The sequence below is a fragment of the Eucalyptus grandis genome, chromosome 9, assembly GCF_016545825.1.
Source record: "Eucalyptus grandis isolate ANBG69807.140 chromosome 9, ASM1654582v1, whole genome shotgun sequence".
Lineage (NCBI taxonomy): Eukaryota > Viridiplantae > Streptophyta > Magnoliopsida > Myrtales > Myrtaceae > Eucalyptus > Eucalyptus grandis.
Genome location: NC_052620.1, coordinates 9,435,468 through 9,448,331, shown reverse-complemented (window position 1 = coordinate 9,448,331; position 12,864 = coordinate 9,435,468). Strand labels below are relative to the sequence as shown.

At 37.0% G+C, this 12,864-nt stretch overlaps 1 protein-coding gene across 1 annotated transcript; it reads right to left on the bottom strand.

The window, feature by feature from the left end:
* Positions 1-231: 231 nt before the first annotated feature.
* On the bottom strand, positions 232-11,197 carry LOC104420232 (putative leucine-rich repeat receptor-like serine/threonine-protein kinase At2g19230). The gene is made up of 12 exons (XM_039302327.1): positions 11,113-11,197; positions 10,302-10,830; positions 6,758-7,266; positions 5,200-5,335; positions 5,046-5,126; positions 4,659-4,849; positions 3,722-3,924; positions 3,460-3,586; positions 3,303-3,365; positions 3,029-3,218; positions 2,594-2,903; positions 232-525 (listed from the first exon to the last, which is right to left on the bottom strand). The coding sequence occupies exons 1-12, from the start codon at positions 11,195-11,197 to the stop codon at positions 232-234; spliced, it is 2,718 nt and encodes a 905-aa protein (XP_039158261.1).
* Between the last annotated feature and the right edge of the window lie 1,667 nt (positions 11,198-12,864).

The following is a 12,864-nucleotide window of genomic DNA, read 5'->3' as shown; positions in this document are numbered from 1 at the left end:
AAAGCCCCCCATCGAAGACTCCACCGAACGCCAGCAAACTACCCGAAGCCCTGCCGTCTCCACCGAACCCGTTTTTCTCCCAAGCTTCGCTCACGCTGCCACGTCCACGAGTCAACTACCGTGGATCCCTCCTTAGCAAATTCCCTGGCAGTTGACCGCAAGCCGTTTGTCCCTCTCCCTGCAACGACACCGCCCCCATCTCCTGCCCCACCGTCTGCCGCTGTCTGCCATCTACTTGTCTTTCCCTGCTCCCCACCACAACGACACCAGCTCCTCCTTGCTGCTTCGGATTGGCCTGGCTCGCTCGAAGTCAGCCCGCAGCAACGGCCCAGCAGCTCTCATCTTCGCTCGTGGATTAGCCCAGCAAATTCCAGCGAAGCCGAACAGCCCATCTTCAATCAGCAGCCCAGTTCGTGTAATTCCAGCGCATCCAAAGAGAGTCCACGTGAAGTTCAGCCCAACTTCGGCCCAAGAAGTCAGCAGTCCAAGCCCGTGAATTTTAGCAATCCCGTCCGCAATTTCAGCCTTGGGTCCAGCTCATTAGAAGCCCAATTCCGAGCCCAACCTCGAAGCCAAGCCCAACCGCAAGTTCAGCCCAAGCCCAGAAATTTGCTGTGGGCTTGCAAGGCCTGTTGGGCCCGGTCCGAGCCCCGTCGATGCCGCCAAAAATTCACAATTCGGCCGCCGTCGCATCGTCGTTGGGGTGATTTGGCCTTTGCAGTTAATCAAGTGAGTTTTTCTCACTAATCCCCGCTTAGTAGGCTAATGATGCTTAGGGGTTGTTTATATTTAATTAAGTGTAATTAGGTGGATAGATTAAGTAGAATAATTAAATTAATGCTTTATCAATGCATGTTAGACAATTGGTTAGTGATATTAGAAAGAAGACTCGCATTATTATTTATTGAACGAATTTCAAAATTTTCGGGTCCGTTCCGGCATCCAATTAGGCATTACAGGTTTAAATTGGATTTATTACATTTATTTAATATTTTTCATAATTATTTAATTAATTATTTATTTTTCGGAAATTAGGTTGGGATAGTCGATTTCGATCAAAATTTTATGCTGATTATGTTGGTGCGATCTGTTTATTTATTTGAATGTTAATTTGTCTTTGGATTGATTTAATTGTGATTTTAGGATTATTTTCTAAATTAATTAATTTTGATAAATTAATTGTATGATTGGAACATGGCATATATAACGGCTCGATGGCTCTATATGTCATCTTGAGATAGGACGGTATGATCTACCAGCTCGGTGACTCTATGTGTCATCTTGAGAAAGGACGATATGATGAATTGTGTGTATATCGGCTTAATGGCTCTATATGTCATCTTGAGATAGGACGGTATGATATACCGGCTTGGTGGCTCCATATGTCATCTTGAGAAATGACGGTATAATATAATGGCTCGATGGCTCTATATGTCATATGGAGAAAGAATATTATACTATATTAACTCGATGAATTGTATGTCATCTTAGAGAATGGATAGTATGCTAGTTATTGGCCTCTGGGGCAAGCTACTGTCTATATATCACCTAGGTGAGTAGTCTTGGATTTTGATCAAATTCATAAATAGTATGAAATGGGCTGACCAAGAGATGGTCATGATGACATGTAATCGACTGAGTCGATTGATCGCTGAGTCGATCCTATTGGTTGAATTGATGGGTTGATGTGATTGTCAGTATTTATTAATTGAACTAACTTGCAGGAAGGGACTAAGGCCAATGTAAGTCCTCTGACTTGTGTTGTGCTTAGGTAGCTCTAAGGTGTATTGACTTCTTAATTGGGTCTTAGTGGGATAGAACTTGCTGAGACATTATCTCACTAGTTATTGTATAACCATTTTCAGATCCTTAGAGGAAGTTAGTGGAGGATCGAAAGCCCCAAAATCTGGGAAGGTGGAGATCGAAGAATCGGCACACGTATCTGTCTAGTTAGTCATATGACAGTTCCCTTTTGTTAAGTCGATATTTTGTAAGTGACCTGATGTTGTGAATAAACCTGTTTGTTATAAAATGTTTGTTTTGGTATGAAAAAGTTGGCCCTACTTTTCTATCCGATTGTTTTATTGTCTGTGAATTTTATATCTACTTCCACATGCGCATTTAAAATGAAAGGGGTCAACGATGTGTCCTGGGGTGTCGCTATTAATCGACCTGGTAAAGGATGGGTGCATGCCCGAAGATTGAGGCGTGACAAACTAACTTTTCAGTTGAACGACAACAACGTGCCTTGAGGGCCTGCTAATGCCGATTACCCACTCCATGGATAACACAAACTCCAACTCATGGGATTAGGAATGCAATGAACTAACATTATTAACGGAGAGAGGAACGACATAGGACGAAACCGTATTATTGTTAGACAATGAGTTTCGAAATTCAATGACAAAAAGAAAAGGGAAAGTGGATGACGTGATAAAAGAAAAAGTACAAATTTGTAAACAGAAGTTAATCTTCGACATAAAAAGAAGATAACCTTTCTGTCTTTGAAAAGTTTCTACTATCTTGCCATAGGGACACTGTCACAATGTATCTCTGAAGAGGTCACTTCAAAAGAACCGCTTGATTTGCTCACCAAAGACTCCCTCAACTCTGCCAATACATGATTTATGTCTGGCCTTTGAATCGCCCTTGGTTGTGTACAAGACATAGCAATCTCCACCACTTTCCAAGCCGAGTTGATGTTGAATTTTCCTTGTAACCTAGGATCCATAATCCTATGTATATCACCACTTTCAATGATGGGAATTAGCCATTCAAGTATGTGAATGAAGTCGCAGCCATCTTGGCTTCTCATTACTGCAGGTTGCCCTGTGATTAACTCAAAGTACAATTCGAAACTGTAAACATCACTCTTCTTGTCACAATTTCCAGAAGATTGAAACCTGGGAAGGGGGGAAAATAATATGGATCTTAAATCAAAGATAAAATCTTAGGCAATGTCAATATTGCTATGCCATTAAAGATCATGAATTGAACTAGATCAATGATGTTAAGCTTTATCTATTACTCGGGGCCGAGGTAGCCAAAGGTGCCAGCAGGACGAGTTGACACATGAGAGTCATTTTCAGATGCAAAAGCTCTTGATAGGCCAAAATCAGCTAATTTGGCTTGGAAGTCTTCATTCAACAAAATGTTTGAAGTCTTCAAGTCTCTATGGATGATGGGTGGCTTGCAACCATTATGCAAATAATCCAAACCTGAAATCTTTGCAAAAACAATGTTAACAATGCCAAAGCAATGATGGCAAAAGACCTACCAACTGTGGATATCTTATCATGCACCTTGTGCTGCATCCATGGCTATTTGTTGTCTCTTACTCCATGTCAAGACCTTCGGATGGTCCTCTGTTGCATGCATCTTAGTGTTCCGTATAAGCAAGATAGAATCTTATAGGATTGTTTTGCAGAACAACCAATACAACAAAACAGGAATACGAACCTGACAAATGTTGCCTCAAATTTCCATTGGCCATGTATTCATATACTAATGCCTTGTGCTTGGAATCATCGCAATATCCAAACAAGGAAACCAAATTTCCATGGTGTAGAATCGTTAAGAGTTGTGCCTATGATATCAAGAATGTGAGTCATTATAACATATACTAACAATAGTCTAAGAGGAAGTTTCTGAACAAATATCTGCCTAAGTGTTGGCATAAGTTGATTTTCAAAGGAAGAGTAACTGCATCATTTTGTCCGACCTCAGCTTGAAATTCTTTGTACCCTTGCTTTGATGATTCAGAGAGCATCTTCACAGCAACCATGGTGCCGTTATCTAGTGTGCCAAGATATACATTTCCAAATCCACCTTTACCTATCACTTGTCCAAAGTTCCCAGTGATTTTTGAGACCTCTCCATACTCAAAAGGTCGATTCTTTAATCTTGGTGTCCTCTCACTAGAATCTGTAGCAAAAAGGTTCCCATTAGGAGTGCGGCCACCACTTTAATCAGTGGACTTCCAAGGCAAATAACTCCAATTGCGTCCTCAACAATTAAAAGACGTATGAGAGGTTTTCTGATCCCATTTCAAGATTCATATTAATGGAAAAGAGGACAAAATCAAGAGATCTGCGTTGGGATTCTCTGTCACCTGCCTTTAATATGCTAACATGTGGATTCTTTTGCTTTGCTCAATACAAATAGATAAGTTCGAGATTGCACAATCAAACTTTCTTTGTGGGACCATTAGAATACTATGGACAAACTTGCACTCTCAAGTTGTTATTAGTCCTTCCGATGCATAGCACAGTTAATTTCGACGAGAAAAATCAGAAAATTTATTGTGGATAAGGTAAGCTCAATAATGCACATTCTCTTTGTGATGCTGATGCCACAATGCTGTGGTGATCCCGTCTCTCTCTTATCTCAATGCTCTTGTGATCATTACGTGACTCATATTACTAGCATTGGGAAAATTTGATTATATCCAACTTTCCTTTATTCCTGATTCCCTTATGGATAATGTAAAATGAGACTCTTAGGGTGCGTGAGAAGAGGATAGCAAGGTGCTGAGTTGTAAATTCTCAGATCCTAGAAAAGACATTGTTGCAGATAGAAATGTACCAAAGGAAAAGCATAGTCAAGATTTTGTCAAATGTAATGTAAATTGCGCGAACAAGACAAGTAAGAAAAAGTACCTGGCATTTGTTCAAATGCCTCACTAGTTTTAGAACAAGTCTGTTTCCATTTGATTAACCAAATAATTGCCAAAGCACTAAAGAGAGCCCCACAGAAGCTTAAAACTGATGTAACAGTAACAAGTATGGTCTCTTGTTTCTTCTTACGTGGGCAAGGATCAGCCAGGCAAAGATGCACGTTTCCTGTCAAACTGCCACAAAGAATGAAGGAGTTGGACCGAAATTCCTATCAACAAGTGTCCAGATTGATTTGCCAAATGCAGATCAAAAGCTGGCCTTCTTATTTGCCTCTAATCACAATAAATAGAAGATGTCGATAGTCTTTCCACCTTATAAAGTCGTATATGACTCAACGAGAGAGAGAGAGAGAGAGAGAGAGAGAGAGACCTCATGTTTAAAGTACTGTCCCGAACCCTATTCTTAAGAGCTTCAGGAATTGATCCAGTCAGGTTGTTTCCACTTAAATTTCTGCAAATATAGCCATGATAAGAGATTGTCCACTTTAAATACTTCGCTGCTTCAGCTAGAGACATTAACTTACAGAAAGCTAAGATGTGGTAATTCAGCTAGAGTTTTTGGTATTGCTCCCGTAAGCTGATTGTTGGACAAATCTCTGGGAATAGCCAAAAGCAAAATGTTTCCACATATTAGGGTGGTATTTCTATAGCCTATGTCTCCTAAAACACAACCGAAATTATTCAATCATGAGTTGACTCCCAGGGGGTGTTTAATCATGAGTGACACAACTTACAAGTATTCAATCGTTGATAGATGAGAAAATGACGGGACTATGTGGCCCATCAAATTGCTAGAGTTTAGTTTCCTGCATCATAGATCAAAAGAGAGGATCCTGTCATTGCGATCTTTATAAAGCGATCATTTTTTGGCACAATGAAAAAAGTTTGTACAATCAATTCTTTCGAATGAAAATATTTTAGATCCTTCCAGTGTAAATGTTCCAGATACTAGAAGATGATTCAAAATGGTCAATCTCATTCCTTGCATGGATCTCGCTCTCTCCCTCTTTTGTAATTTATGGCTGTTTTCGAGTACATAATAACTATTTGCGGCAGACCTAATACTTGCTCACACACAATGCAGTTTCGAATACTTATGACAAAATTGGAAAAATAGGCTATTGGTGAATGAAGTTGAAAAAAGAACATAACCATACATCGGAGAAGGGAGCATTTATTGCTAATCGATGAGTATATAACTTGTCATGACCAGCCCCATTCATTTGGAGCAAGCTCCCAAAATAAATACTCGATGCTGACTTTTTTGGGGTGTGTGTCAAGTTAAGGATCAGTTTATGAGCTTTCTCCAATAGTATGCGAAGTTTAAGTTGTCAAAGACTCCCTCTATTAAAACACTGAAGTTCCAATCATGCCCCAAAAAAACTTGACAAAAGCATGACAAAGTTCTTGATCTATCTAAGAATTCACATTGGAAACTTGCATTCATCGTAAGTGTTCTTCCTCATGATACATTAATCTTTTGGTTGTCATGACGTACAAGAATTCTTATTAAGTTCACCTAGAAAACTAGTATTATCTAAGAAAATTCGCTGGGGGACTCACAGGGATATAATCCGTGGAGGATTTCCGTGGCTACAGTTTAGACCATCCCATGTGTAATCGCTTGGTACGCATGGATCACCTTGCCAGCTTTCTCTCTTAATGTGATACGTTGCTTTGATGTCATTGATAGCTTTCACTGCAATTTAATCACAAAAAAGATCAATTATTTATAGAGAAGGATAGAGATGCAAAAAGCGGTTGTGATCCATATGCATCATGCAGACTTAGTTTTTCAAAAGACTTGTAACACTCCAGGGCTTCAATTTGAAGAGACTCTTCGGCAATAATTACCAAGCAAAAAGTAGCCAAAGCAAGGAATTAAACAGATAACAGAGTAATATTTAGTCACATATGTTGATCCCAACAAAGCAACTATAGATCAGAGAGTTCACAAATAATTTAAGACCCACAGTGATGACTAGTATATTTAGCGTTGGCTACCGGAATCTTGATTATTGACAATAGACTATTTGTGTACTTACTTAAACAATAAAAACATGTAGAAGAATAAAAGCATACCATCATCTTGTGCTGTGGGTACATTTGGAAGATCAACAACGTTATAGAGCTCCATGGCATTGAGGATCGGTGGATTTCCAGACTTATTCATCGAATTAATCGAGAGGGTGATAACTGGCCATTTAACTGGACGAGAAACTACAACCACTGGCTTTAAGTATTCAAGGCTCACCGTCTCCGTGAATTGATTATCGTTCATGTAAATTGTGAACTCCCTCTGCGGGCCGCTCAGTCTCTCAATCTCCATGAAATGTAAGTACACAATCCATATCTTCGGTGGTGCCCCTGGCAATGGTGTCTCATCGTTGGTCGGTTCTTCATCTGTTGTCCACTGTAAATACAAGGGAGAACTCGAACTCATTGTCCCTTGAGCGGTTTGAAGAACGTCCCTTGAAACCTTATAAGGATTACTATCATTAGATAAATCAATCGCAACTGTGGTGTTCAGTGTCGACCAGTTAGGGAAGTGCCAAGGTGTCCACATCCGATCATAAACATCGTCCCTGTACCTGTGTAAGGCATTTTGACAAATAGTTTAAGAGTAAACAGTTAAGCAATTGACTGAGCGACTAACAAATGCCAATTCTTGTGGATATACAATGTAAATATTAAAGCTACTATATATAACACATATACTAGTGAAAAACTGATGCCTTTGTTGGTTTTCCAAAAATCAAACATCTCGCTTGCGGTTAAATGCCAAACTTTTCAACCAAAAACTAAACGCATAACTTTGAAATTGCAATGTGATGCGTAGATGAATATATATATATAGATATATATATTTTAGAGAGAAATTAATTGCCATGGACATGTAACACGTAGAGCGATAACTTGAAAATTACAATATGATGTCCAGATGGAACTCTTTTTTTTCGAGGAAAAGATGGTTTGAATTGTATTGGGACTTACCTCATCCATAGCTGGAATCTTTTGAACTTCGAAATAACAATAAATATTAATCATAAATTTTATGTGAAATGAGTACGTTCATGCTATTTTCATCCCTTATTTGCTCCTAACACCCTAAACTACATTGAAATGACTACATCATCCCTTGTGTGCCCCACTCTTGATTTAAAAATATTTCTTACCTTTTTCTCTTTTGTTTAAATTTCATTAGAGATGAAAGTACTATGCTCCTAACAAACAACAATTATTAAGGTTAAATATGAGGTCCACTCTTGATTTAAAACTAATGCTTCCTTCTTTTTCTTTTTTCTTTTTTGGCTTTTTCCTTTTCTTTATCATTTGAAGCAAAATTTGTTTACTTCTTCTCCAAAAGCACTTTGTTTGGTAGAGAGTTAACTAATCATTTATCATTTTGTTTTTGATTAAAAAACTAATTATTTTCATATTTCTTTTTTTTTGTATACTTGGAAAATATTATTAAAAAATAATTTAAGCACAGGTATGATGATAAGCTTTGAGTAAATTGTGTATCAACCACAATATTCAGTTTTTGAGTAAATTCAAGAAAATTTGTACAAAAAATCAAGGTCGAAAAATTAATAATCATGAGAATACTCTAGGGAAATAAAGTAGACAATTTGAAAATAAAACTAACATTTCTTCACTCTGAAATATGATAAGTACTTGCTTAGATTATAATAATGGAGAATAAAGTTTAAAAAAGACAAACATAAAGGAAACGCTGAAATTTAATGAGTGTAGAAGAAGCGGATAGGGTGAAAAAATTGCTTGGAAGAGATGTGGGTAAGTTTTTCTTTTAGAGAAACCGAAAAAAGAAGAAGAAAAAAGGTAAAAAATACTTTTAAATCAAGATTGGGACCTGTATGAAATAATATAGTTAATTCAAAGTGATATGAGTTATCAGGAGCCAAGAAAGGGATAAAAATAGTGCGAGCCAATGAGTATTCAACAAGTTTTGAAGATATATTATTAAGAAAGAGTCTTGGGCACTAGTTAAGACCGCTAAAATTAGTAGAAAGTTATGCGGATATGTTTGGAAATTGAAAATTAACATATTTCAAGAAAGTAAAGTACTTTAAATAGAAATATTCATATTTTCGAAGCATAATTAATAGCCATTAACAAATGTCCTAGAAGTACTTCATGAGTGGACATCGAGTTCACGCGTATACTAGACATAATTAGTGCTTTGTGCATCTTCTTGTACTGGTTTATAATATGTATATACACACACATACACACATTTAAGCATAAAGAGAATATCTCGTTAATGTTGTGGTATGAGATTCCAATGTTAACATAGCATTAATTATTTTGAGCATCTTAGATAATGAAATAAATAACGTGATATTTTGACCTATAATCTTGCATTTGTCGGGTACACGTAATTTTTATAACTTGATACAAAATATTGTGACAATATTAATGTGGAAAACTTCTTCGATACAAAAGAGGTACAATTAGAATAGAAAAATAACGAAGAGAGAGGAAGGGAGAGAGACAAGAGTAATAAAATAGATAACAAAATGGATTGATTAGTTAACTCTCTACCAAACAAAGAAGCATAATCAATCCGTAGTGTCAACCTTAAAGGCAACACTTAGGGAGGACACTGTTATCATCTATTTATTAGCAAAAGTGTGCATACGTCGCATGTATGCAAAAAGCATCATCTATAAATTTTTGAAAAATCATCTTATCATAACTTGTTAGAATTATTTTATTAATAGAAAGAAATTATCAACACGATTTAAAGGAATTGAACACATATATGGATAGAAAGTAGAAGACTATTTGTAAGATAGAAAATGTCTAAATTTAGATTTGAAATACTTGGGAGATAAAATAAAATAATTAATTTACAGAACTGTTTATTTAAAGAATTTTTACAAGATTTTGGAGAAGAAAAAAAAAGAGTGCTATATCTTAAAATATATTTATCATATTTTCGCTAATTGAGAGAAGCTAAACAATACAGAAACTAGTACCTGGTAAACCCCATGCTATGCAAATTCTACACAATATATATATATATATATATATATATCTAAAATTTTGTAGATAACACACGTACAATGATTACCCTAAAATAAATAAGTAATGTTATGCAATTCTCACTTTATTATATTAGTAATTCCTATAAATTTAATGAATTTTTATTAGCAAGGCGAAAAATAATTACTGTTTCATACTAATATATGTGTAAATGTATTAAATTTTTAAGCAATTCATCAATGAGTAACAAGACAGAGTAACTTAGGTGTTTTTGATACATACGCGAAATACTAAGTTTGATTGGGATTATAAGTGCAAGATTCCAATTAAGTTTATTTTATTTTTTGCTTGAACCTAATGGCTTTTCTTTTTCTTTTTTTATTTATTCTGTGTCATCATTTAGTGATTTTTGTTATGATCTTTGACATCTAGGCAACTATCTTTGTTGATTACTTTAGCAGTTTTTCTGTGCTGTAATTTGTTTATTTTTTCATTGCCTTTTTCGTACTTGCCGACTGGCGCCTTCAATAGCAATGGCAATATTCGATGTGGAAAAACTGAATCGCTCTTCACTAATGATTACTATACATTTGTATTTCAAAAATGAGTTGATTACCTGAACCAATTTGCCACCGAGGTATGTCCCAGGTTGATCCGCCTACTTAATTGCAAGAACCCAGATTCCAGTGGATAGACGTCATCGTCCAAAGCTCTTAGTTCCAATGCCGAAATAAAGGGCACTCCGTTGCCAGTTTTCACAAGACACACTCGTATGTCATCTGCCTTAGGCACATAAATGATCTCTTCGATAATAGCAGAGGAGGCAACCACCGTGGTCCAATAATTAACATCGATGTATAGGTCGAATAAAGGAGCCTGATTCTTCCCATCATAATTCCCGTAACAAAATAATGCCCTAATCAAGTATTTTCTGTTCTTGCCTTGGTCTGGTCTCAAAGTGTAACAATTCCTCAATCCATCCGGAAAAAACCTTAAATTTGTACACCGTAGATTACTTTGATATATCAACCCGGATATCGACATGTTTTTCCCAGAGCCTATGAACCCATCATCCACTTTATATGTCATATTAGTGTTTTCATCTGTGTAGTCATTGGGTGCCCCACAATCGATGCTGATAAAACCTTTATATTTAGAGAAAAGAAAATGTCAATGAAATAGATCTGTGATTTTTCTATTTGGACCATTGGAACAAGTACAATGAATCTTGATTATTCACCCGACTCCATACCATAGTAACTGATATACCGTCAGTTTGACGCCGAAGCAAGTGAGAATGAATATAAAGAAGAGACCATTGTGTTTCATTAAAGAATCGAAACTCATGGATCGCTATAAGCAATGACATTGTACAAAATATGGACGCGAGGGAGGGAAAGAAGCGCGAGAGAGAGTGAGAGAGATACCTGGTTGGGCTTGAACCACAAGGACTAGTGCTGAAGTTAAAGAAGCAAGCAGCGCGAACGAGAAAGCTGTAATTGATCTTTCCATTGTCGTCGAGTAGTGGTGATTTTCGAAGAGAGAAGTGTGAGGAAGATATGTGCATGTAAGGGTTATATTAATATCGTGAGCTCCCCAAACAACTGACATCATCTTATTGACCTGTAGTCGGGCGATAATTATGCAAATTATTTTCTTCTTCCATTGAAAATATTGAGAGGATAGAAACTAACACCCGCCCCCACGCGGTGCTCGTAATTGACAGAGACATGGCTACAGCTCAAGAAGATCAAGATTTGCAGCTAGGTCTTCATTTATAGCCAAGAAGACCAAGATTTGCTTGTAATTACGCCCTCAAGCAGTGCTCGTAATTGACGGAGACATGGCTACAGCACAAACAGACGAAGAGACCAAGACTTGCAGCTAGGTCTTTGCCTGCAAATGTATCAAAGTTTAAGTACCAAAATATATGTCAATAGACAGCTTTTCTTACACGGATCATTATCATAAAACACCATGAAATTAGCTTTTTTTTACCACGGTAAATCATGAGATGAATTATCTGATGATAATAATATGTTGATTTTGTAATTTCATGTAGTGGTTTTTTCACTCTTATATATTTTTACTTGTTGCCTAACCTGGAAATTTATTTGGACATATACTAAGCTAAATTCTATGTAGAAAAAAAAAATGGACATTACCAGTAAAGTGGGGGAAAAGGGGGGAAAATGTTGAACCGTTTTTTCTTTTCCATGCACGAAACGTGTGCCCATTTGCTAGTACTATTAATATGAATACTATGTAAAAATTATTAAAATATCATCATTCAATGCCATTCCCACAGCATTATTTCATACCAACCAAACACAAGAATCCCTATTCCAATTTATTTCCACATTTTACCAAACAAAATACCGGAATAGTCATGCCATGCCATTCCTTGATTCCTTTCCACTCCGCCATATCAAACACAATATTACATACAACGGTACATTAGTAAAGTACTTTCAATGCCGATGATCTTCCCAAAGGACAACTACCGATGATTGAATATTTGACGGAATATCTTGATAATTGGAAGAAAACAAATATCAATATTAAATTTTGCGAACAAAAGTCACCAAGCCTGTTGAGATTGTTATTTATTAATAAGTAGAGATTATTCAGGAGTTTCAAATAATCCTGGTTGGGCTTGAACCGCAAGGACTAGTGCTGAAGTTAAAGAAGCAAGCAGGGCAAACGAGAAAGCTGTAATTGATCTTTCCATTGTCGTCGAGTAGTGGAGATTTTCGAAGAGAGAAGTGTGAGGAAGATATGTGCATGCAAGGGTTATATTAATATCGCGAGCTCCCCATACAACCGACATCATCTTATTGACTCGTACTCGGGCGACAATTATTCAAATTATTTTCTTCTTCCATTGAAAATATTGAGAGGATAGAAAGTAACACCCGCCCCACACGGTGCTCTTAATTGACGGAGACATGGCTGCAGCTCAAGAAGATCAAGACTTGCATCTGGCTTTTCGTTTATAGCCAACAAGACCAAGACTTGCTTGTAATTCACGCCCCCAAGCGGTGCTCGTAATTGACGAAGACATGGCTACAGCACAAGCAGACCACGGTAAATTCACGCCCCCAAGCGGTACCAAAATATATATGTCAATAGACAGCTTTTCTTACACGGATCATTATCATAATACACCATGAAATTAG

Excerpts from the sequence above, each read along its gene's own strand:
- LOC104420232 (XM_039302327.1), bottom strand. The coding sequence starts at position 11,197 with ATGGAAAGATCAATTACAGCTTTCTCGTTCGCGCTGCTTGCTTCTTTA. Across the intron at positions 3,925-4,658 it reads GGCATTTGAACAAATGCCAG|ATTCTAGTGAGAGGACACCA; the intron begins GTACTTTTTCTT and ends TTTTTGCTACAG. Across the intron at positions 3,587-3,721 it reads ACAAAGAATTTCAAGCTGAG|GCACAACTCTTAACGATTCT; the intron begins GTCGGACAAAAT and ends TTGATATCATAG.